This window comes from Mustela nivalis (genome assembly GCF_964662115.1).
Source record: "Mustela nivalis genome assembly, chromosome: 18".
Classification (NCBI taxonomy): domain Eukaryota; kingdom Metazoa; phylum Chordata; class Mammalia; order Carnivora; family Mustelidae; genus Mustela; species Mustela nivalis.
The window spans coordinates 16001754-16025846 of record NC_139037.1 but is presented as its reverse complement, the minus strand read 5'-3'; the positions used below and the strand labels follow the sequence as shown (position 1 = coordinate 16025846).

General features: G+C 37.2%; 1 protein-coding gene across 12 annotated transcripts in view; it reads left to right on the top strand.

The window, feature by feature from the left end:
• Positions 1 to 23958, top strand: part of NFAT5 (nuclear factor of activated T cells 5) — a 115088-nt gene extending 91130 nt beyond the window's left edge. For all 12 annotated transcript variants that reach the window (XM_082711656.1, XM_082711654.1, XM_082711657.1 and 9 more), the window contains 5 exons: positions 4888 to 4971; positions 11231 to 11379; positions 12148 to 14650; positions 15309 to 15552; positions 16228 to 23958. In XM_082711656.1, coding sequence (XP_082567782.1) covers positions 4888 to 4971; positions 11231 to 11379; positions 12148 to 14650; positions 15309 to 15544 — 2972 coding nt within the window. In that variant the 3' untranslated portion in view covers positions 15545 to 15552; positions 16228 to 23958. The remainder of the gene's footprint in view (positions 1 to 4887; positions 4972 to 11230; positions 11380 to 12147; positions 14651 to 15308; positions 15553 to 16227) is intronic.
• Positions 23959 to 24093: the final 135 nt, after the last annotated feature.

The following is a 24093-nucleotide window of genomic DNA, read 5'->3' as shown; positions in this document are numbered from 1 at the left end:
AATTACTTTCTATCACTCACCTCTCCCCTTTTTAAAAAATCATGTCTGAATTTCACAGCATTTGCTTATTCACTATTTTGCTACAAAAGTATGCCACAGTATATAGCATTAATGAAATTAATATTTGTTTCAGAACAAAAGATTAGCAGTAAAATTTTCAGACAGGAAAAAGCAAAGTTTAGAAGTAATAGTTTCAGTAAAAATAGGAAAGAGTAGATACTCAAAGATCAAATATTTGGTTGTTTTCTTTCTAGGAAGGTTTCCAAAGTCCAAGGAAGTTTGGCTTTAAACTAATGGTATTTAAAACATTTTAGTAACTGCTAATTACTTAAATAGTGGCATTTAATATATTTTGTGATGAGGAGCTTATTCATGTTGGGGGAAAGCTGGCATAATTGATACAGAAAAACATTTTTCCTAATGAGCTTCTCTATCATCTGTGTGGAAGAGAAGAGGGAAGTTTATATGTGTGGTCGAGGAATAGCCTTAAAGATTTTACAGTCCTGAGAATACTGAGGTTTTATGGCTATTTGTTTGTTTTTATTAATCAATTATGAAGAACATCAGGACTTAGTATTAGCACTAAGAATCCTCATTTATTAGTAATACATGCTGATGATTAGAAATCCCCGGTTGAAAATTGTCAGATTAAACAACTTTTAAGTCTTCTGCTTTACAACATATACTAATTGGCTATCTTTGGCCACATTTTAAGTTTTTCCTTTCATATTTTATATTCACTATAACATTTGGTATTAGAAGCTCTTAAATAAATACATAGTATGCAAGCTTTGTAATAAGACCTTATGCCTCAGTTTCTGCCTTTATGTTATAGCTAATTAAAGAATCTTCCTATAATTTCACTTTTTTGTGTTTTATAAAATATAATCATTTCAGGTATACATGTCTGAGAATATGATTTTGGGAAAACGTGGTTATAGAAAATTTGCACTATCTCATTATGATAAACTAATTGCTGTTGTGATTCATCTGGGACTATAGTTAAACATTTGAATATTCAGTTGTGTAGAATTATAACAGCAAAAACTAGGCTTACCCTAATATGCACAAGTCAGTGTAGAAATGGCAACCATAATACTATTTGTCTCAATATTTAAAAGTTATGATTTGACTAAGATACTTTCATATCAACCTGGAAGGCAAGATTTGAATTTAGGATTATCAGAATGCTTGGGAGTTCTAGGCCAAATATGGCAACATGAAGAAAAAGGATTCCCCAGCCTGCCAGTCTTCTCCCCCCCCCCTTTTTTTTTTAAATTTTTGTTAAAGATTTTTATTTATTTGTCAGATAGAGAGAGAGTGCACAAGCAGGGGGAGCCGAGGACAGAGTGAGAGCCAGGCTCCCCTCTGAGCAAGGAGCCTGATGTGGGACTCTGTCTCAGGACCCTGGGATCATGACTGGAGCCGAAGGCAGATGCCCAACCAGCTAAGCCACCCAGGCGCACATCTTTTTTTTTTTTAATTTTGTTTTTTTGAGTGTGAGAGAATGAGAGGAGGGAGTGTCGGTTAGAGGGAGAATCAGAGCCTGATACGGCACTTGACACTCGGACTCCAGGATCATGACCTGAGCCAAAGGCAGTCTCCCAACCCAATGAGCCACCCAGGTGCCCTCTTCTTTTCCCTTTCTTAGCTTCATTCTATCCCTAGGGTGCCTTTGTGCACCAACCAGTGTTTCCAAGCTCTGTTCACTCTATAGACCCAAGACTATACACATAGGCTAAAATAGTTATGCAGAAAATTTGGGATTTGGGGTACTTGGTATGTGGTCCAAAAGTAGGATTAGGGCAGTGGTTCAAGTGAACATAAACTGGCTCTGCGCACACTGTCAGACATGAGCCTCTCTAAAGCCCTCTGAGTCTAGTACTCCAAAAAAACACATTGCATGTGCATGTTCTCAAGCATTTAGATACTTTAGAGGGTCGTAAAACTTCCTTTCATTGCTAGTCACCAAAGCTTTTACTTCCATCTGTTAAGACACACAAATCACATTAGCTGTTTTTTGTAGTGACTCAGCAGTGGTGATTTCTATAAGAAATGAGGGAGCCATCAAAAGAAATGAAATCGTGCCATTTGCGACAACATGGATGGAACTAGAGCGTATCATGCTTAGCGAAATAAGTCAAGCAGAGAAAGACAACTATCATATGATCTCCCTGATATGAGGAAGTGGTGATGCAACATGGGGGCTTAAGTGGGTAGGAGAAGAATAAATGAAACAAGATGGGATTGGGAGGGAGACAAACCATAAGTGACTCTTAATCTCACAAAACAAACTGAGGGTTGCTGGGGGGAGGGGGTTTGGGAGAAGGGGGTGGGATTATGGACATTGGGGAGGGTATGTGCTTTGCTGAGTGCTGTGAAGTGTGTAAACCTGGTGATTCACAGACCTGTACCCCTGGGGATAAAAATATATGTTTATAAAAAAAAAATTAAAAAAAAAAAAAAGAAATGAGGGATGTAAAATTTATGCTTTCTGTTGCTGTGACCAACAACTGACTAAAACTTGATTTTAAAAGTGAAAATTTGAAGTGTTTTCAAAGATTAGTTTCTGTTTTAAAATCTGTAATTGTTGGGGCACCTAGGTGGCTCAGTTGGTTAACTGTCCATCTCTTGATTTCATCTCTGTTTATGATCTCAGGGTCATGGGATCAAGCCGGAGTCAGGCTCCACACTAGGCATGGAGCCTGCTTGAGATTCTCTCTCTCCCTCTGCCCCTCCCACCCCGCTCACACATGCACTTTCTCTAAATACGTACGTACATACATACATACATACATAAAATTTGTAATTGCTAGAATTAATGTTATGGTTTAAAATTGTGGGGGCGCCGGGGTGGCTCAGTGGGTTAAGTAAGCCTCTGCCTTCAGATCAGGTCATAATCTCAGGGTTCTGGGATCAAGCCCCACGTTAGGCTCTCTATTCGACAGGGAGCACCTGCTTCCCCCTCTCTGTCTGCCTCTCTACCTTCTTGAGATCTCTCTCTCTCTCTCTGTCAAATTAAAAAAAAAAAACCTTAATAAAAAAATAATAATAAATAAAATAAAATTGCCTGTGGATTTCTTTTCCATTCAATTCTCTGTATGTCGTTTGTTGGACTGCCTGTGTAGCACACTAAGATAAGTTATTTAACTTCATTCTTAGATGTGCACATTTTGTCTTTTTATTCATAATTATTTAGCTCTTTATAGTCTCTTTATAAATATCATTTCACATTGTCATGTCGAAAATAAGAAATTAGAAAATAAGGTGGGGCTCCTGGCTGGTGTAGTCAGTAGCACATACCACACTTGATCTCAGGGTTATTAGTTCAAGGCCCATATTGGGTATACAGTTTACTTAAAAATAAGTCAATAAAAGTAAAAATTTAAAAGAAATTGAAAGTAAGGTGACTCATTTCCCATTCTGAATAAGTTAGGGAATATAAAATAAATACATTGAAAAATAGAAATTAAAATACTTTTTAAAAATTACTGTATAAGCATTTTAAGCAAAAACTTGGTATTTATTTAACTTTATCATTTCAGAACTAAACCCTATTCTTAGGCCCATTAAATTTTAAGTTGCCATAATAGCTGTAGTTGATATGACTAGATGTAATAGTCCAGCGATTCTCCATTAATAATATACAAAGATTATTTTTTCCAAGGCTTCACAAAAGGAATAATTGTAATGTTACATATTCTCTATGTTCATCAGCTTTTTTCAAATTTAGTTCAGTTAGTTGACATGTTTCTCAGTTTTTTTTTTTTTTTTTAAAGATTTTATTTATTTGAGAGAGAGACAGTGAGAGAGAGCATGAGCAAGGAGAAGGTCAGAGGGAGAAGCAGACTCCCCATGGAGCTGGGAACCTGATGCGGGACTCGATCCCGGGACTCCGGGATCATGACCTGAGCCGAAGGCAGTTGTCCAACCAACTGAGCCACCCAGGCGTCCCTGTTTCTCAGTTTTTTAAAGTAAATTATGTAGATGAATGGTAAATTTTTGTTATCTGGTATTACACTATATTTGATAATTTTTGAAAGTTTCGTGTCAGGGCACCTGGGTGGATCAGTGGGTTAAAGCCTCTGCCTTCGGCTCAGATCATGATCTCAGGGTCCTGGGATCAAGCCCTGCTTTGGGCTCTCTGCTCATTGGGGAACCTGCTTCCCCCTCTCTCTCTCTGCCTGCCTCTCTGCCTACTTGTGATTGCTCTGTCAAATAAGTAAGTTAATTAATACATAAAAGTTTTGTGTCAGTTTCGGGGTGCCTGGGTGGCTCATTCAATTAAACAAGCATCCGACTCTTGATCTCAGCTCAGGTCTTGATCTCAAGGTCATGAGTTAAAGCCTAGCATTGGGCTCCATGCTGGCATGTAGCCTACAAAGAAAAACAAAAGTTTCATAACAGTATTCTACTAATCACATATCAACATGAATACTGTTATAAGAAGAATTTTTTTTAAGTTGCTGTTGCTTTTGTTTTCATAAGTGAGCATGTGCTACTGCCCATTTGATTGCTGAATTTTAGGGCATAGATTGATGGTTATAAGAACTCGTTTCTTGGGGGTGCCTGGGTGGCTCAGATGTTAAGTGTCTACCTTTGGCTCAGGTGATGATTCCAGGATTCTGGGATTGAGCCCCACATTGGGCTCCTTGCCTGCTGCTCCCCGAGCTTGTGTGGACCCCCCCCACCCCCGTCTGACAAATAAATAAAATCTGAAAAACAATAAAACAAACAAAAATATGACTCATTTCTGCTTAGATTTTCTGTTAAAAAAATAATAATGTTTTATGGGAAGTATTTCAATTAAAGATTTTTAAGATACATATTTTTTAAGAAAAGCTTAAATAAATACATCAATCTTTTTGTTTTGTTTTGCTTTATTAGCAACAGCTGGTGCTTTGAATGTAAATGTGAAGAAAGAAATATCTAGTCCTTCAAGACCTTGCTCTTTTGAAGAGGCCATGAAAGGTACCAACTCCTTTCTTTCCAAAAATGCTATTTTGTCTAGCAACTCTTACCATTATGTTTTCTTTTATGTACTGGGAACACTTAGGGTGTCTTCTATATCACAAAATAAATATTTGTTTAACTTTACTGAATGCAGAAACTTGTATTTCCCCTTTATTCACCATATGAACAAACTGTTTTAAAGTATATGTTGGAGTAGAGGAGGTTTTTTTGTTTTGTTTTTTATTCCCCAATGTTAAAAACGTTAAAATATAAAATAAAATAATTTATGTAAAATAGAGTCTATAAAGCTTCTTGCTACCAAAATTAGTACTTGACATTGAAATTTTGAAATTGAAGAGATCAAAATTTGAACTGTTTTGAAAGAATACAGTATTTGCAAAGTTTCTTTAGTTTTTTTAGTTAATATTCTTCCTTCTGACATCTTTATTTACTCCCTTCCAGTCCCAAGAAACAATGAAGATATCTTCAGGATGTTTTAATGTAAAAGAGATTAGGTCTGTCTTTCTTCCTCCCTTTCTCCATCCCTTCCTTCCTCTCTCCCTTCTTCTCTTTTTCTCTCTCGTCCTCTCTTTTTCTCTCTCTTTCTCTCTTTTCTTTTCTTTTTTTTTTCCAGCATGCAAACCACACTGTGCCCAGCCTATGATACCTCAGGTGGCAGAGGAGCCAGAAGGGATTAAATTTTTTTCTTAAGAGATTTCTAACACAACTAGATACTCACCGGTGATGCTTTTTTGCCATTACATATGAAGATGTCAATTACATATTGGCCGTTGATTTATTATAATTCTAGGCATTATTTATCTTTTACTGCCATGAAATTCATGGGTTAAATCAAATTAAATTTTAAAATTAAAAATACTTAATCAAATACAATGGATCTTTTTTATATTGTCAGTAGTAAAATTCAGCATTTGTATATATACCATGTTCAGTATAGCTTATCATTTTAATTTCTGACCATGAACACTTCCAGAGTAGATTGGTGAGGAATTATGCAGTAGTAAGTAAACTGCAAAATGTATCTGATTCAACTACAGGAAAATTTACAAATCTGTATAATAGATAACCATAGCTTGCATTTATCGAATGTATTTTAAAGTGCTAGGCAATATGCCGTACTCCTTACTGGAACTGTCTCATTTAATCTTCCAAATTCTATGAGGTAGGTAATTTATTATTCTCATTTCACAGATGAAGAAACCAAAGTTCCAGAGAGGTTAAATAATTTGCCCAAGGTGACTTACCTAGTGTTAAAAATGGATAGGTTGAGCTCTTGTGCATAAGGTAACACATCTAAGCAAAAATAATTTAAGCCATGTTTATTAGATGAATAAATCTATAATTAATGAATCATTAAAGAAAGTTAAGGATATTTGTGGTCTTTTTTTTTTTTTTACCAACTTCATCATCCCTGCTTTTCTCCAATTATTTTTCTCCAAAAAAATTTTTTTTTCAAAGATTTTATTTATTTATTTGACAGAGATTACAAGTAGACAGAGAGGCAGAGAGAGAGGAGGAAGCAGGCTCCTCGCTGAGCAGAGAGCCCAATGTGGGGCTCGATCCCAGGACCCTGGGACCATGACCAGAGCTGAAGGCAGAGGCTTTAACACACTGAGCCACCCAGGCGCCCCTCCAAAAATTTTTTTTTTTTAAGATTTTATTTATTTATTTGACAGAGAGAGATCACAGTAGGAGAGAGGAAGGGAAGAGATCACAGAGAGAGAGGAAGGGAAGCAGGCCCCCTGCTGAGCAGAGAGCCCGATGTGGGACTCGATTCCAGGACCCTGAGATCATGACCTGGGCTGAAGGCAGTGGTTTAACCCACTGAGCCACCCAGGCGCCCCCCAAAATTTTTGATGGTACTTACATAGAGTATCAGACTGAAGGGTCACTAATCTAATCCAATGTGAAATTTCTTTTTTTTTTTTTTTTTCAAAGATTTTATTTATTTATTTGAGAGAGAGACAGTGAGAGAGAGCATGAGCGAGGAGAAGGTCAGAGGGAGAAGCAGACTCCCCATGCAGCTGGGAGCCCGATGCGGGACTCGATCCCGGGACTCTGGGATCATGACCTGAGCCGAAGGCAGTCGTCCAACCAACTGAGCCACCCAGGCGTCCCCAATGTGAAATTTCTTATACAAGATAATGAGTTGAAGGTTGGAAGGGGTTTTTATTTATTTATTTAAAGATTTTATATTTTTATTTGAGAGAGAATGAGAGAGAGCACGAGAGGAGAGAGGTCAGCGGGAGAAGCAAACTCCCCACAGAGCGGGGAGCCCAATGCAGGACTCGATCCCAGGACTCCAGGATCATGACCTGAGCTGAAGGCAGTAGCTCAGCCAACTGAGCCACCCAGGTGCCCTGGTTAGAAGGTTTTAAATGTCCTGTTTAATTTTCAGTAATAAATGATTTAGTCATTTGGTCAAAATCTTAAAAGGCTAAAAAAATGGATAAACAAGTAAAAAAAAAAAATTTTTTTTAAGTTAAAGAGAAAGAAACACACGTTATTTTTCACAATTCAAACCTTATTTGACAGTTTTATCAATTAAAATCATGATTTTTTGAAGATAAAAAATTAAATTAAAAAAATTAAATTGAGTACTAAACATTGGTTTAAATTTTTTTTTTAATATTTTATTTATTTATTTGAGAGAGAGACAGTGAGAGAGAGCATGAGCGAGGAGAAGGTCAGAGAGAGAAGCAGACTTCCCATGGAGCTGGGAGCCTGATGCGGGACTCAATCCCGGGAATCCAGGATCATGACCTGAGCCGAAGGCAGTCGTCCAACCAACTGAGCCACCCAGGCGTCCCACATTGGTTTAAATTTTTCACTTGTCATTTAACTTATAGTAAAGACTGTTCTAAGTTTCAAAGATTATTTGGCATGATTATTTGGCGGTGCCTGGGTGGCTCAGTTGGTTAAGCAACTGCCTTCAGCTCAGGTCATGATCCTGGAGCCCTGGGATTGAGTCCCACATCAGGCTCCCAGCTCCATGGGGAGTCTGCTTCTCTCTCTGACCTCTCCCTTCTCGTGCTCTCTCTCTCTCTCTCAAATAAATAAATAAAATCTTGAAAAATAAGTAAATAAATAAAAATAAAATTTGTTTGGCATAAACTGTCAGTACCATTATTCTTCACAAATTCAGTTTGCTATTTGGATGATTAAATATGTCTATCTTATTTACCTTGTAGATTTTCTGAATTTGCTTAAAAGTTCTTCCCTAGCCCTTACATAATACACAGACTTCACATGTTTGGGGGTTTTTTCCCCCTCCTTCACTAAAATGTAATTTCCAGGCAGTAGTACTTTATCCATCTTAATCATCACTGGAACCTGAAACGGTGCCTGATACTTTGTAAAGGATCATAAATATATAATGAGAATGTAGGAAGGAAAGATAGGATGAACTCTCTCAAGCCATTTAATATTGTTTACACATCCATTAAAGATATAGTTGTGGGTTCTGGGACATAATAGTATAGATTTATTTTTCCCTGTCCCTCCCATCTAAATCTACCAAATTACCTGGGAAATAATTGAGCAATCATAAAAGCACTTTGAAATATAGAGAGAAGAAAGTGGACTGTCTAGGGACCATAGAACTTGAAGATTGACACCAAGTGAGTTTCCTGGGTTTTCTTTAATCTACCTTTTTTCTGAATTGGGCACCAGAGAAGTCTGCGGCCCAGAACTGGCAACAGGCACAGAGAAGAAGAATAAATCAATAAATAAGCATGAATAGCCTGCTGTTGAAAACTAGGAAAAGCAAAGACTGGCAGAGTCTTGGTGGCATGACTTATACCTAGTGACAGCAGCTGATCCACTAGCAAAATCTGAGGGCTGACTCATCCCTCACCCACATGTGTAGTAGCAATAGCAGAACTTGATACGGTCGACCCACTGCATGCCCCCCAACTGCCAAGTAGCCGTGGGCCTGATGTACTAACAGTAAAACCAAAGAGGGCCCAATACAGGTTTTGCATAAACCAGAACCAACAGATCAGTCTGTCTTGTATCACACCACAAAAAAAAACTTTTTTTTTTCTTAAAGATTTTATTTATTTGACACACACAGAGAGAGAGAGAGATCACAAGTAAGCAGAGAGGCAGGCAGAGAGAGCAGGGGAAGCAGGTGCCCTGCTAGCACAAAGCCTGATGGCGGGGCTCGATCCCAGGACCCTGAGATCAGGACTCGAGCCAAAGGCAGAGGCCTAACCCACTGAGCCACCCAGGTGCCTCTCTAAAATACTTTTAAATACCTGCCTTGTACATGATCTGAAATTTTTTCTCAGTCAAAATTAGATTGGACTTGCTTTGAATCTAGGTGAAAATAGGTCTGAAAACTCCTGAGTAAATGATCCATTTTTCAAAGTAATAAAGTATAGAATATCAGAAGTTAAGTGAGCACTTCCCTCTCCCTGAAGATAATCAGTTCCCACAGGAGTTGTTTTTAGCCAGTTAGCTGTAAGACAAATTGAAGACCAGAATTCAAATATTTTAAAATCAAGTTATTACAAAGATAGCTATCCTGTTCATACACCATGTGCCATTTTAAAGTACTCTTTGGGGGTGCCTGGGTGGCTCAGTGGGTTAAAGCCATTGCCTTCAGCTCGGGTCATGGTCTCAGGGTCCTGGGATCGAGCCCTGCATCAGCTTCTCTGCTCAGCAGGGAGCCTGCTTCCCTCTCTTTCTGCCTACTGCTCTGACTGCTTGTGATCTATCTCTTTCTGGCAAATAAATAAAATAAAATCTTTTTAAAAATAAATAAATAAAGTCCTCTTTAGAGCCAATATTTCTTCTCAGTATTAAATTAAGAAGTTTAACAGCTATGCCTTCTGGGGAATTTGTGTTTTTCTCTATAGGGTTTCAAAGTAGTGGTAAACTCTTAGGTCCGAATTTGGCTAGGTGTTCTGTTCAGAAGACTATCATTAGTGATACTACTAGGCTGCACTAAGTGCTAGTCGCACAGATCTTAGACAAAAAAAGAAGTCAAAGAAAAGGAATCAAGGACAAAAAATAAATATAATGAAATGGTAGAACCTACCTTATCTGCTATGGATTACCTGTCCTTAGTGTAAATCTGTAACTATTTCTGCAAACTGGAGTAGAAGAAAGTAGAAAATACTTGCTGGTTTTGCTTTGGAAATTTAATTGATAAACCTAAAATAGTTTTTAAATTTCTGAAATGAAAAAATTAAGTCCTGTCTAAAAGGGAAATGTGCTGGGATACCTGGGTGGCTCAGTAGGTTAATCTTCTGCCTTTGGCTCAGGTTGTGATCCCAGGGTCTTGGGATTGAGCCCAGTGTCAGGCTGGGGCTTGGGCTCCCTGCTCAGCGGGAAGCCTGCTTTTCCCTCACTACTGCCCTTCCCCTGCTGATGTTCACTCTCTCGTTCTCTCTCTTTCGTGTGTGCTCTCTCTCTCTCTCTCTCTCTCTAATAAATTAATAAAATATTTTTAAAAAATAAAAATGAAAGAGAAATATACTTATGTCAACTTAGCATATACAAGTTTTCTAAGACATTAAGCTAGAAAAGCAAAGTCTATCTGGTTACTTGGTGGCATATGCTAATGACACACATGAGTTCTATAGAGGAGAGAAATGTTCAGACAATCCTATAGCTCTTAAAATGTTTTTGACTTTATGTGGCCAGGCAACCATATGCTAAGAGGAGAGTTGTAGCTGAGTAGCTTTACCTTGGGTATTTCTAAGCTGTATCCTCTAATATATTGTGGAAATGTTTATTAATGTAATTCATGGTACTTTGAAAGGACCCTAAGGAATATAGCTTGGTAATTGAACTATGTAAGTTTGTTGATACTTAACCTAGTCTCATTCAGGCTCCTATCAGAAGTCATCAAGCCTCTACTGCTTCAAAAAAGGGAGGACACATTTTGATACACCAGTTTTATATCTCATGCTGCCAGCATAGCATCAAAAAGTAGACATATAGGGGCACCTGGGTGGCTCAGTGGGTTGAGCCTCTGCATTGGGCTCAGGTCATGATCCCAGGATCCTGGGATCGAGCCCCACATTGGGCTCTCTGCTCTGCGGGGAGCCTACTTCCTCCTCTCTCTCTGCCTGCCTCTCTGCCTACTTGTGATCTCTGTCAGATAAATAAAGAAAAAATCTTTAAAAAAAATAAAAGTAGACATTTAAATAATGACAAAGCATCAGCATATCATAGAATGAAATGATGAAATGATGATGTTAGTGATTTTAAACTTTTCTTTCTTTTTGTGTGTGTTTGTGTACAGCAATGAAAACTACTGGTTGTAATTTAGATAAGGTAAATATTCTTCCTAATGCTCTGATCACTCCACTCATATCAAGCAGTATGATTAAGAGTGAAGATGTTACTCCAATGGAAGTAACAGCAGAAAAAAGATCTTCCCCTATTTTTAAGGTGAGTTACATTGTTTAATACTCCACATCTTCATCTCAGTTATAAAAATTGCTAGTTTGATTTCTTCTCTCCATGTTTGTGCTTTTTACTTTTCCTGTTTATTTCACATGTGTTTCTATTTAGATGCAGGTAATGAGTTTTGCTTTTCAGAGTGATTTAACATGCCATTAAAATAGCCTGCAAAGTGACTTGCAATATACCTTGGAAGGGGAAGAATTAATATTAGCTAGACTTGTGGGGTATGGGGTATTAATGAAAGTGTAGGTGTAGTATTTTCGGAATTGGAGACATTTTTCCCCCCAAGTCTTTTTTTCTGTAACTCCCTTTCCCTTTTTCACTTATTCTTTTCCCTCCAAAATGTTACCATTGATCCACAAGATGGAAGTATTTTTAAATTTACTATTAATTCATGAACAATAGAATTAATGTGTTCTTCCTGTCCTAAGCACATCAATAACTGATTATTTTTTGTTTGACTATTGGTTTAGTCTAACTGATTAGTTTTTAGTCAAAACTGATTTAGTCAAAACTGATTAGTTTTTGTTTGGCTATCTGTGCTTACAACATTTATTAGAAAGATATCCTAATGACAGTCAGATATCATGGTATCATCAGAGGATCCTAGTCTTAACCTGTTTTCTGAAAAAATAAGGTAGAGTGGAAAATTGGTCCTGCATAAACATATGTTTTTAGAATAATAATTTTTGAAGTCTTATAGTTAATTTAATATTTATATAGACATATTATTTGGGGATTTTTATTTTTTAGACTACAAAGACAGTTGGATCAACTCAACAAACATTAGAAAATATCTCTAACATAGCAGGAAATGGGTCTTTTTCATCGTCATCCTCTTCCCACTTACCTTCTGAAAATGAAAAGCAGCAGCAGATTCAGCCTAAGACATACAACCCAGAGACCCTGACAACTATCCAGACACAGGACATCTCACAGCCTGGTACCTTTCCAGCAGTTTCTGCTTCTAGTCAGTTGCCCACCAGTGATGCACTACTACAGCAGGCAACCCAGTTTCAGACCAGAGAAACCCAGTCTAGAGAAGTGCTACAGTCAGATGGTACAGTGGTTAATTTGTCACACCTGACTGAATCATCCCAGCCACAGCAGCAGTCACCACTACAAGAACAAGCGCAGACTTTACAGCAGCAGATTTCATCCAATATTTTCCCGTCACCAAATAGCGTGAGTCAACTACAGAATACGATTCAGCATTTGCAAGCCGGAAGTTTTACAGGCAGTACTGCCAGTGGCAGCAGTGGGAATGTTGACTTGGTCCAACAAGTTTTAGAGGCACAACAACAGTTATCTTCAGTTTTATTTTCTGCTCCAGATGGTAATGAGAATGTTCAAGAACAGCTTAGTGCAGACATTTTTCAACAAGTCAGTCAAATTCAAAATAGTGTAAGCCCTGGAATGTTTTCCTCAACAGAACCAGCAGTCCATACTAGACCAGATAATTTAATAGCTGGAAGAGCTGAAAGTGTTCATCCACCGACTGAAAACACATTATCCAGTCAGCAGCAGCAACAGCAACAGCAACAAGTGATGGAATCATCAGCTGCGATGGTGATGGAGATGCAGCAGAGTATTTGTCAGGCGGCTGCCCAGATCCAGTCCGAGCTATTTCCTTCCCCTGCATCAGCAAATGGGAACCTTCAGCAATCTCCAGTTTACCAGCAGACGTCTCACATCATGAGTGCGTTATCTACCAATGAGGACATGCAAATGCAGTGTGAATTGTTTTCTTCTCCACCTGCAGTTTCTGGAAATGAAACTACTACAACTACCACACAACAGGTTGCAACCCCTGGTACGACCATGTTCCAGACATCAAGTTCAGGAGATGGAGAAGAACCTGGAGCACAAGCAAAGCAGATTCAGAACAGTGTCTTTCAGACCATGGTCCAAATGCAACATAGTGGGGACAGTCAATCTCAAGTTAACCTTTTTTCATCTACGAAAAGTATGATGAGTGTGCAGAATAATGGTACTCAGCAGCAAGGTAATGGTTTATTCCAGCAAGGTAATGAGATGATGTCACTCCAGTCTGGGAATTTTTTGCAGCAGTCTTCTCATTCACAGGCTCCACTTTTTCATCCTCAAAATCCTATTGCTGATGCTCAGAACCTTTCCCAGGAAACTCAAGGTTCTATTTTCCACAGCCCAAGTCCTATTGTCCACAGTCAGACTTCTACAACGTCCTCTGAACAAATGCAGCCTCCAATGTTTCACTCTCAGAGTACCATGGCTGTGCTCCAGGGCTCTTCTGTTCCTCAAGACCAGCAGTCGGCCAACCTGTTTCTTTCCCAAAGTCCAATGAATAATCTTCAGAATAACACTGTAGCCCAAGAAGAACAGATTTCATTTTTTGCAGCTCAGAACTCCATTTCTCCACTTCAGTCAACATCTAACACTGAGCAGCAAGCTGGTTTCCAACAGCAGGCTCCAATATCACACATCCAGACCCCTATGCTTTCCCAGGAACAGGCACAACCCTCCCAGCAAGGTATGTTCCAGCCTCAAGTGTCGCTGGGCTCCCTGCCTCCTAATCCAATGCCTCAGAACCAACAAGGAACAATCTTCCAGTCTCAGCACTCGATAGTCGCTATCCAGAGTAACTCTCCGTCCCAGGAGCAGCAGCAGCAGCAGCAGCAGCAGCAACAGCAGCAGCAGCAGCAGCAACAGCAGCAGAGCATTTTGTTCAGTAATCAGAACACCATGGCCACGATGGCATCTCAAAAGCAGCCACCACCAAACATGATGTTCAACCCAAGTCAGAATCCAATGGCTAATCAGGAGCAACAGAACCAATCCATCTTTCACCAACAAAATAATATGGCTCCAATGAATCAAGAGCAGCAGCCCATGCAATTTCAGAACCAGCCTCCAGTTTCCTCTCTTCAGAACCCAGGTTCTACCCAGTCTGAGTCGCCACAAACCTCCTTATTCCATACCTCTCCTCAGATTCAGTTGGTCCAAGGGTCACCCAATTCTCAAGAACAGCAAGTAACACTGTTCCTCTCTCCAGCATCCATGTCTGCTTTGCAGACTAGTATGAACCAACAAGACATGCAGCAGTCTCCTCTTTATTCCCCTCAGAACAACATGCCTGGAATCCAGGGAGCCACATCTTCACCTCAGCCACAGGCGACTTTGTTTCACAACACTACTGGAGGCACAATGAACCAACTACAGAATTCTCCTGGCTCATCTCAACAGACTTCCGGAATGTTCTTATTTGGCATTCAAAATAGTAAGAAACTCTTTCTGATTTCTTATTTCTTAAATGTTACTAGTTGAAATGGTCAGATCATTATTATTTTTATTAAAAGGAAGCAAAACACAGGGGTCGTAAGAGCACAGATTATACTTAAAACTGAGTTCAAGTCCCAGCTATACCACTTATATACTATGAAATCGTGGACATGTTATGTGACCTGCAAAAGCTTCAGTTTCCATATCTTAAATGGTGATAATATTATGTACTTACTCAAAAAGGATATTGGGAGGATGAAATGTGGTCATGAATGTAAATGAATGTGTTTGCCATTTTAATCTATAAACTTGAAAGGAAAATGAAGTAAGAATGACAAAATGTCTCTGCCAATTAAAGCAAGTAGTTTCCAAGGAGGTAGAAACTCATCTTTAATGTTTATATACCAAGGAAAATGTGTAGGCCTTAAGATTAATGAAGCAAAGTAGTATTTGTATATCACTTAGAGGAGACCTGGGATGAATTCCAGTACCATTTGGTGAAAACCTTTTTGGGGGGCTGTCACGTGCCTCCCTTCTGGTTCTTTTTTGAATAAGCACAGTTATGAATTTGCCCCGGCAACTAATAAATAACTTCTTATGAATCCTAACAGAAAGTAACTAATCAGGTAGCTTCTCTATTTTAAATGTCTCTGCAGACTGTAGTCAGCTTTTAACTTCTGGACCAGCTACCTTGCCAGATCAGTTGATGGCCATAAGTCAGCCAGGCCAACCCCAGAATGAGGGCCAGCCACCCGTGACAACACTTCTTTCTCAGCAAATGCCAGAAAATTCTTCACTAGCATCCTCTATAAACGCCAACCAGAACATTGAAAAGATTGATTTGCTTGTTTCATTGCAAAACCAAGGGAACAACTTGACTGGCACCTTTTAACTGGATGAGTAAGTATTGCATTTTGGCTTTTTTTTTATTGAAAAGCATCGATAAATTGTATTATTCTTATATAAACTGTATCAGATTTGGGTTTAAGTAATAACACTTTTAGACCCTCCTCTTTTGAAATACGACTTTCTCACAAGATGGCACTTTTTTTTTTTTTTTTTTTTTTTTTAATCTGGTAGAGAAATCACAAGTAGGCAGAGAGGCAGGCAGAAAAAAAGGGGGAGGCAGGCTCCCCGCTGAGCAGAGAGCCCGATGTAGGGCTCAGTCCCAGGACCCCGAGATCATGACCTGAGCCGAAGGCAGAGGCTTAACCAATTGAGCTACCCAGGTCCCAATATGGCACTTTTTTTGATCTGCATAAGTTACTCTGAATGATAGCTCATAGTTGTATTGTTAGTACTAGGCTGTCCTTCTGATGCTAAGTTTCTTTGCTGTGAAATGACAGAATATCCAACGAACATCCACCGAATGTATTATATATTGGATATAATTACATCTCGTTTCTCCCTTCCTCAAGAAATACAGACTGAGTTAGAAAAGTCTGTGGAAGTATAAATATAATGGAGTAGCATTTATAGTACTATAATATACTTTGGGGACATCCAGGGTAATGGGAAATTTCTAAATGATTTCACTCCCTAGTGAGTTATATTCATCTTCTCCTTCTTTTTTAGAAATTCCATGAAGAAAATTCTGATTCCAAGATGTCCTGAGATCATGTGATTCCATGAGGATTTTTGAACTGTTACTTTAAAAACAAAACAAAGTATGAAAAACTGTGATTGAGTAAATGGGTAGATTTTACTCTTACTGCAAAAGAGCACATCAGTGCTGCCTGTTGCAGTGATTAGCCACCGTTGGTAACGTCTTCATATTTTATATTCCTAATAACAGTGATGACTGAGAATCTATTTGAGTTTCCAGCTGACAGAATTAATTGTTGCTATTTTCCTAGGCACTGTTTCTTTAAAAGTATACTTTAAATCCGAAAGCTGGACTGCTCAGTTATTATTGCTATTAGAAAGTAATTCATAATGTCTTGTTTACTTTCATTCTTTTTTCATTTTTCATATTTTATTTCCTGCATTGTTTTAGTCAAGTAATGGCTTTTAAAAAAGGAAAGTTCAAATAGTAACTAAAACTAAGGCTGTGATTTTCCAATATAAAAAGCACAGCTATTGGCCAAAGTGAAGGAATATTTTTTCAGCTTTTACGGAGAAACTGAAGGGGTAACATTCTGATAAGTAAGCTGTATTAAGAGCTCTACACAGATAAGAGGCTTCTTTATCACAAAGGCAGACAACACACAAACCGAATGTTATTGATTTTATTTTTCAGAGAGTTGTTAATTCTCTGTGTTTCTCTTAAAGGGTTTAGCCATAACTGTGCATAGAATAATAATTATCTTGCTCTATCAAAAAATGAAGGGGATAATGTGTGGTAAATTATGTTCTGATATCCTCCTACAGCAGTTAAAACTGACATAGCAATTTGAGTCTGCTTTCTTCTTATCCCAGTCGTGGACCGATGTTCCCTTTTTATATTCATTTATATTCTTCTCCCCCTCTTCTTCACTTTTTTTTTAGACAATTAGTAATATACTGTTAGCTTTGTGACCCTGTAACAACTTAAAGGAAAAGGCCACTTTGGTGTGGGGTAACCCAGCAACTCCTGCAGCACAGTTGGGGCTGGGGGCTACCCATTCAGGAATGATGGGAGCTGATTCCTGAGAAACAAACAATGCATTTTTTTCCATGAACGGTGCTGTTCTGAAGTCTTCAAAATTTCCCTCTAATAGGAAACAATGTACATTTTAATTAAAAAAAAAAAAAAAAAAAGAAAAGGCAAACTAAAATTTCCTGAAACATCACTTCTCCCTGAACTGCAGTGGGTGTAATTCACTTGTCACCTCAGTGCTTTATGGTTTGAAGTGGTCATTTATCTGATGGTTCCCACAAGCCTTGGGCTTTACAGGGTCATATCATTGACTTAAAATGAAGAATTAACTTGTGTTACATCTATAGAGAGCAAAATTACACACTCCAGAATTTGCAGTTGTAGCATTAGTTATACAGTTCTGGGTGTTCTTGACACCCATGGGATGCCCACTTCTCTTCTCACTACAACCTGTTGTCTGGACACATGCTTATGTCTTTTTTTCCTTTTGGCATGTAGAAAGCTGTTAATACAGTTTAAGGCCAAATTGTGTGTGGCTTCTATATGTAGATAAGATGTTTTGGTATTCATGTCCGTTTCATTTATTTTTTTAAGTGTACAAAAAAATAGCCTGTTAATTGTTTGTTGAAGGCTACTTTTCTGTTTGTTTTTAATTTTTTTCTATCCTATACATTTAGTTGACCTTTGTGGAATTGTGGTGTTGGTTTTGTTTATACAGCCAGATTTTTCCCCCCTTTTGTGGTCTTCCTCAGTTCTTTGAATGTGCTCTTCTAATCTGTTTTTTCTCTTTGTTCTTATATATTCTTTCCTCCACCCCCAACCCTTTCTTTCTTTCTCTCTCTGATTGAGAGGCATTGAATTACGTTTTCAGTAGTACAGGCTTCTTGCCGATATGAAGGGAACTTTTCAGAAAGAGACCTACTCTGGGTCATTTACTTTTGAATACAGTTTTCAATCGTTCAAGTTTTGGATGGTTTATATCTAATGTGTGTTTCATTTTTTTGGAAAGCTATATTTTGTATTTAGGAAATGGTATACTATTTTGCTATTTGTACTGAGTGAGTACATTGGCATAAATATAGAAATTTATATATATACATATATATAAACTATTCTTTTTTTGCCACACATTTTTGTGGTTAAATTTGTGAGTTTGTCTGATGTTCTACCACAACGTGGCGTCTGATAACAGTGGGGGGGGGGGGGTTTGTTATGTCTTTATTGAGTATTTAAGTATCTTTTGAAACATATGACCTGTTCATCTGTGGCCATTCCATCAGGCAGTTCCTTGATGTTATTAGTGGGCTAAAGGCAGCTTATTGTGTGTTTGCTGGATCTTTCACTCAGCAAAATGTTAAGAGTAAGGAAACCCATCTAGGCAGTTATGTCAAATGGTGTTTCACAAGAATGAGCCATTCAGTCCTTGCTCACTATATATTTAATATTTTATTGTTGTTATTGTTATTAATTGGCTTTCTGTATTCTATGCCTTTTATTTATAATGACACTAAAAAAAAAATCCCATGTTTGTAATTTTAATAACATTTTCCCCATCTTGTAATATCCAGAGCTACTTTATAAATTCTCTGAACCAAAAGCATTTTCCTCAATATATCATCTCTCCCCACCCCGTCAGGAAAAATTACCCAATATAGTTCAGGTTATAAGAAGGACAGCCACACAATCCAGTGCTTCAGTTTTAAAATGTAAAACTCTAATTGCAGAGTTATAAAGAGATAGCTTACCCGGCAGGTATAAAAATAAGAAGTAGAAATAAAATACTGTAAGTTTATTTCTGAGTTTTCTGACTTTTTTTCTAAGAGATTACACAGGAGACTCAGGAAGTCTATTTGTTCACCAAGTTCCAATTAAAATGTTTGTTAACACTGCTCTGTGGATGAAGTGGTGGCAAGAAGACTGGCTTGTGTGCTGACTTCTGTTCTGTTGTTTAGCAAGAGGCTTATCATTGTAAAATGCTGATTGCCAATGCCAAGTCACCAGGGACCAATTTTCTGTTTAATAGTATCTAAGTTTAGAACAGAACATACACCTGAACTGTATAGTGGCTTGATTGGATGGAGGCAGAAAACCCTATTTTTATTTTCATAAATTTTGTGGTTATTTATACAAGGGCTGTGCTATGCTACCATATTCTTATTCAATAATGATAAATTTTTTTTAACATTGTTTAATGTTCCTTACCCCTAAAGGTCATTGTTAAGTACAGCATTCTGAATATTTGGTTTCAAAAAGCATTTCTCTTCTTACTGAAGAGTTAGCTCAGTGGTCAGTGGTTGATACTTGTGCTAATAATACAATTTCCAGATTACTGTTACAAATGGGAGAGATTCCAAGAGCTTGCATAGGCCTTGGAAGAAACAATTTATTAAATTTATTTATGGCAGAAGGACCTAAATAAACTATGAACCTTTTTTATTCCTTTATATTGTTACATTCAACTGCTCTTGCTTTTAGCAGCTCACCTTAATGCTTGGAGCTTATCTGTGTGTGTGTGGCGGGGGGGTGTGCGCGCGTGTGCATGTGTATGTGTGTGTGTGTGTTGTTCCTTATTGTCATTCCATTATATATCCACACCAACATGGGAGAAGATAAGTAGAAGTCATATTTGCTTCAGAGCTTTATCATGTTACCTTTGTAATTAGAGTATTATACTGTTATTTAGTGATATCTGTTTTTACCAGTCTCCCTAGAACAGGTTTTTGAAGGGCTTTATTATAAAAGCAGAATTAGTGAAAGATCTTCCTTCCTTTTCTTTTTTGGTAATATTGTATATGCTGTAGTTGAGAATTTCATTATAGTGCATTTCTTGTCCATCACAACTTCAGTTAATCTGCCTAGGGAAAATATTGTCAAAGGAAATGAGAGAGAAATTATATCTGAACCCATCTAGAACTAAGATAATAATCCTTTTGAACAATTAATTCTAACTCTAATACCTGTTTCCTAGTTTATTTTTTTTCTAATTAATTAAAAACTATATGAGGCCTGTTAGCTTTACTCTGTTTCATGACCACAGGCTTCATCCCTACTCAGTGCAGCCGTGTTGTATCTGCACAGCTTTGGTTATAAGGAGGGACTCCGTGGAGACAGAAACTATATAGTTCGGCAGCTTTATTAGAAAAATAGCTCAGAGTTCATGCACTAGTAAGTTAGGTTAGTTAGAATCTCATAACATATTAAAAAGAGGTTTTCTCCTCTGCCTATTTGTGTCACTGAAACTAAATCATGGACATAATGTTCATAATGCAGAATGCAGTAAATATCAAAGTAACATAGTGTCACTTGTGAATTGTCCCAGTGCTCTAATTACTTCTTTAATCCCATTTTTCCCCATGCCATTCTAGCCTCATTTATTAATAAAATTCTATTTTTACTCCACTTTCAGGAAATTTTTTTAAAATTAATATTTTATATCTAAGTCAAATGCTTATGGAAAAAGTGCCTTTTTACCATGATAGTGCCCCTTTCTTGTATTTTCATTTTTCACTATTGCCAAAAACAAATATACAAATGATTTCATAGCCCCAACTTCAATTTTTCCATTTAGCCATTCTTTTCTCCATTTTTTGATTACTGTAGAAAACAATTTCATAAATTTCTCCCTTTGGCCTAAGAGTAACAGAGAAGATACATTGCTAGAATTGTTCCTTTGAGGGATGGTAAGTAATATAGAATTATATTGTTTCAGCTTTATATAAATTATCTAAATTTATCTTCATCTTAATCAACTAATGATAGGTCTTACCTGAATGCTAATGAAAATTTTATTATCTTTGAGACTCCATGTACACAAATGATTGTAGATAAATTTCAGGAAGGAAGTATTTAAAGCATCTTCTCTGATCTTACTCAGATGGATGAAAATAAATCACTACACATAGTTTAGGTAAAAGCTGGTCACATCAACTTTTCTAACTAGTTAAGGCCATGTAATTCATCGTAGTGCACCTTTTTCCTGTCAGAACCTTCATAATCTTTATGAAAAATTGTGTCAAAGGAAATAAAGAAGTTATATTGAAATCCCTCTAGAACTAAGGTAATGATTCCTTTCAACCGAATACAGTTGAATTGAGTATCCCTCTGGTTTTTGTTAATTTTGCCTCTGTTCTAGCTCCTTATTGCAGTGGTGGTGCCTAACGAGAGGGCAGGATAACAGTAGCTTTGGGATAAAGCTGCTTTCCCCATGTGAGTATTTTTTTGACTTAGTGGCTCTGAAGACTGCAAACCTTTATGCAATATTCTTAATACCCAAAAGATATTATGCACTTTAACCATTCCAAAGAAGTCAAGAATGCTGTATAGTGATGATTCCTTCTTAATGAATACATCTTAACTCTTTATGTCCCTTTTATTTTGGATAGCCAGCTTGGTATAAGTATTATGTGAATATCTTCTAAAATGACTGTATAGTAGTACTTAAGACTTTGAAATGTAATTGACTATATGAGGAAATGATTACACTTCAGCAAATCATTTTAGAAATATTAAATGTTCAGCTTACTAATCTGTATGTTTGAGACTTCATTAAAACCAGGTCTCTTCCAGTATATTTTGTGTCATGTTTATAAGAACCTTGTAGTATAGAGTTTTCTACATAAACAGTATAAACCAGTGGTTTTCAAAGTATGGTCCTCAGCCCACCAGCCAACATCCGTATCACTTGGGAGCTAGTTAGAAATGCAGATCTTGGGCCCTGTCACAGACATATTGAATCAGAAACTCTTGCATGGGACCTAGCATTCTGTGTTTTAACAAGCCCTCCAGGTGATTCTGATGTATGCTCGTTGGAAAACCACTGGGGTAAATGTTATACAGTTAGAACTAGAAAGGTTCCCTCCTAGTCATACAAATAGTTGTATATTGTTCTTTATATACATTCAGCTTAACCTGGTTATCCATAATCATTTATTGGCAATGATAATTTATTCTCAGTACTGCCTATAGAAATATAGCATGTTTTATGTACATAAACAGTTTAGTTCTTGATAATTCAGTTAACTTAGTTTGGCATTCTACTACCATTTACTAAAAAGTTTACATTAAATGACTGATTTAAATATATAGGTGCAATCTTCTATATTTCTTTTAATTGTTACGATATTTAAGTAGCTAAAACAATTGACGGGTGCTAAAGTCTCCTGTTTATCCATGAAATGGGTACATTGTGGGCAGTGATAATATAAGCTTTCTTTTCATTGCCTCTTACTTTACCAGCAGACCACAATTTTGGTCTGGCTAGACCAACTCTCAGAATATCATTCCTTGTATTTATATTTGTATCTGAGATATTAACAAGATAACTGGCCAGGTCAACAAAGCACCTTATTTAATTTCTTTTTTAAATAGATAAAACTTATTTAAAAGTAGCTTGGTTTGTATGAGAACCGATGCAGTAGAGATATAGCTATTCTTGGAACTTAACGCTTCAGACAAGCATTATTTACTAAAATAAATATTGGACAAGACAGTGCATTATATAATCTGGGCATTTCGCCTTTCTCAGTTGTATGCCTCTGGTAAATATAAAGTAACAAGATAAGTAGATTTATCCAGTCATTTTAATCTCCATGTGTATTCAGTACCTCCATAATTATTGCTGTAATCTTCCTTCCACTGTTTACAAATCACCCAATTAATTAACTCACGGAAGAAAAATGCACATTCAAAATAAAAATAATTGTATACTCACTTTATAAATATCACCACTGCTGTCTTTATTTAATACTAGCAGTGGAAATATAAGTGGCTTACTCTACAAACCTTGGTGCTGGCAATACATAGGCAAACTGTGGGGAGATGCTCTAGGTACATTCCTTCTTTCTTATTCCCTTTCCCCTCTACCCCACTTTATTGCATAATATATTCCTATATCCAAAGAATTCTACCACAATTCTATTTGACTCCAACTCGTAATATCTCTTCTAAAAGACCTGTGTTTAACCATATCATCCTTGCTCTCTTTTTTTCCCCAGAAGTAATTTGGTTTGAAATAGTTTATAGGGGTTGCTTCTTATTTTAGCTAATGAACCTCAGGACAACACACACACACACACACACACACACACACACACACACACACACATCTCAGATGTTTGAGTGTGGCTTTGGAATCAGACTAATGTGTCCAATAAAGGACTGTCCTGCACTGAAGTGTTTATGACTTTAGTAGCTACAAACTGATTCCAGTGACATTGAGCTAATTTCTTTTGAGCTAATGAATGTATCTGCTCACCTTGCTCCCTTCTAAGTGATAAGCTCCAAGTAGTGGCTACTTTTTTTGGTCAAATTTTACTGAGTTTTATGCACTTCTTTTACTTAGTCAGTCTTTTAATTAACATAGTGCAGATATTTCATGAACCTGTTCTCAAGTGCTTTAGCTACCATTCTGCCATTTAAATTTTTTACTTTTATTTTATTTTGCTTGAGCACACTGGTCAACCACTGAACTGCCTTCTTCCATTGTCCTGCAATGATATAAGGATTACATTTTTGTGTATATGGCTTTCATAGTTGGGATTTCAGAGCACTGACACCAGATATTTTCAGTTTGTTCTGTGGGGGAATTTCATTTGCATCTATGTTTTTAGCTATCTGTGATAACTTGTTAAATATTAAAAAGATATTTTGCTTCTATTGGAACATTTGTATACTCGCAACTATATTTCTGTAAACAGCTGCAGTCAAAAATAAAACATTGAAAGTTTTCATTTTGCAGTGGGTAACTGTCTTTTTTCCTCAAACTTTGTGAATGAATTTTTATCCATGACTGTTAGTTTTGAGCAACATGAGTATATGGCTGAAGTTATAAAATCATTTGGAAAAAGGTAAGAAATACAGATCTA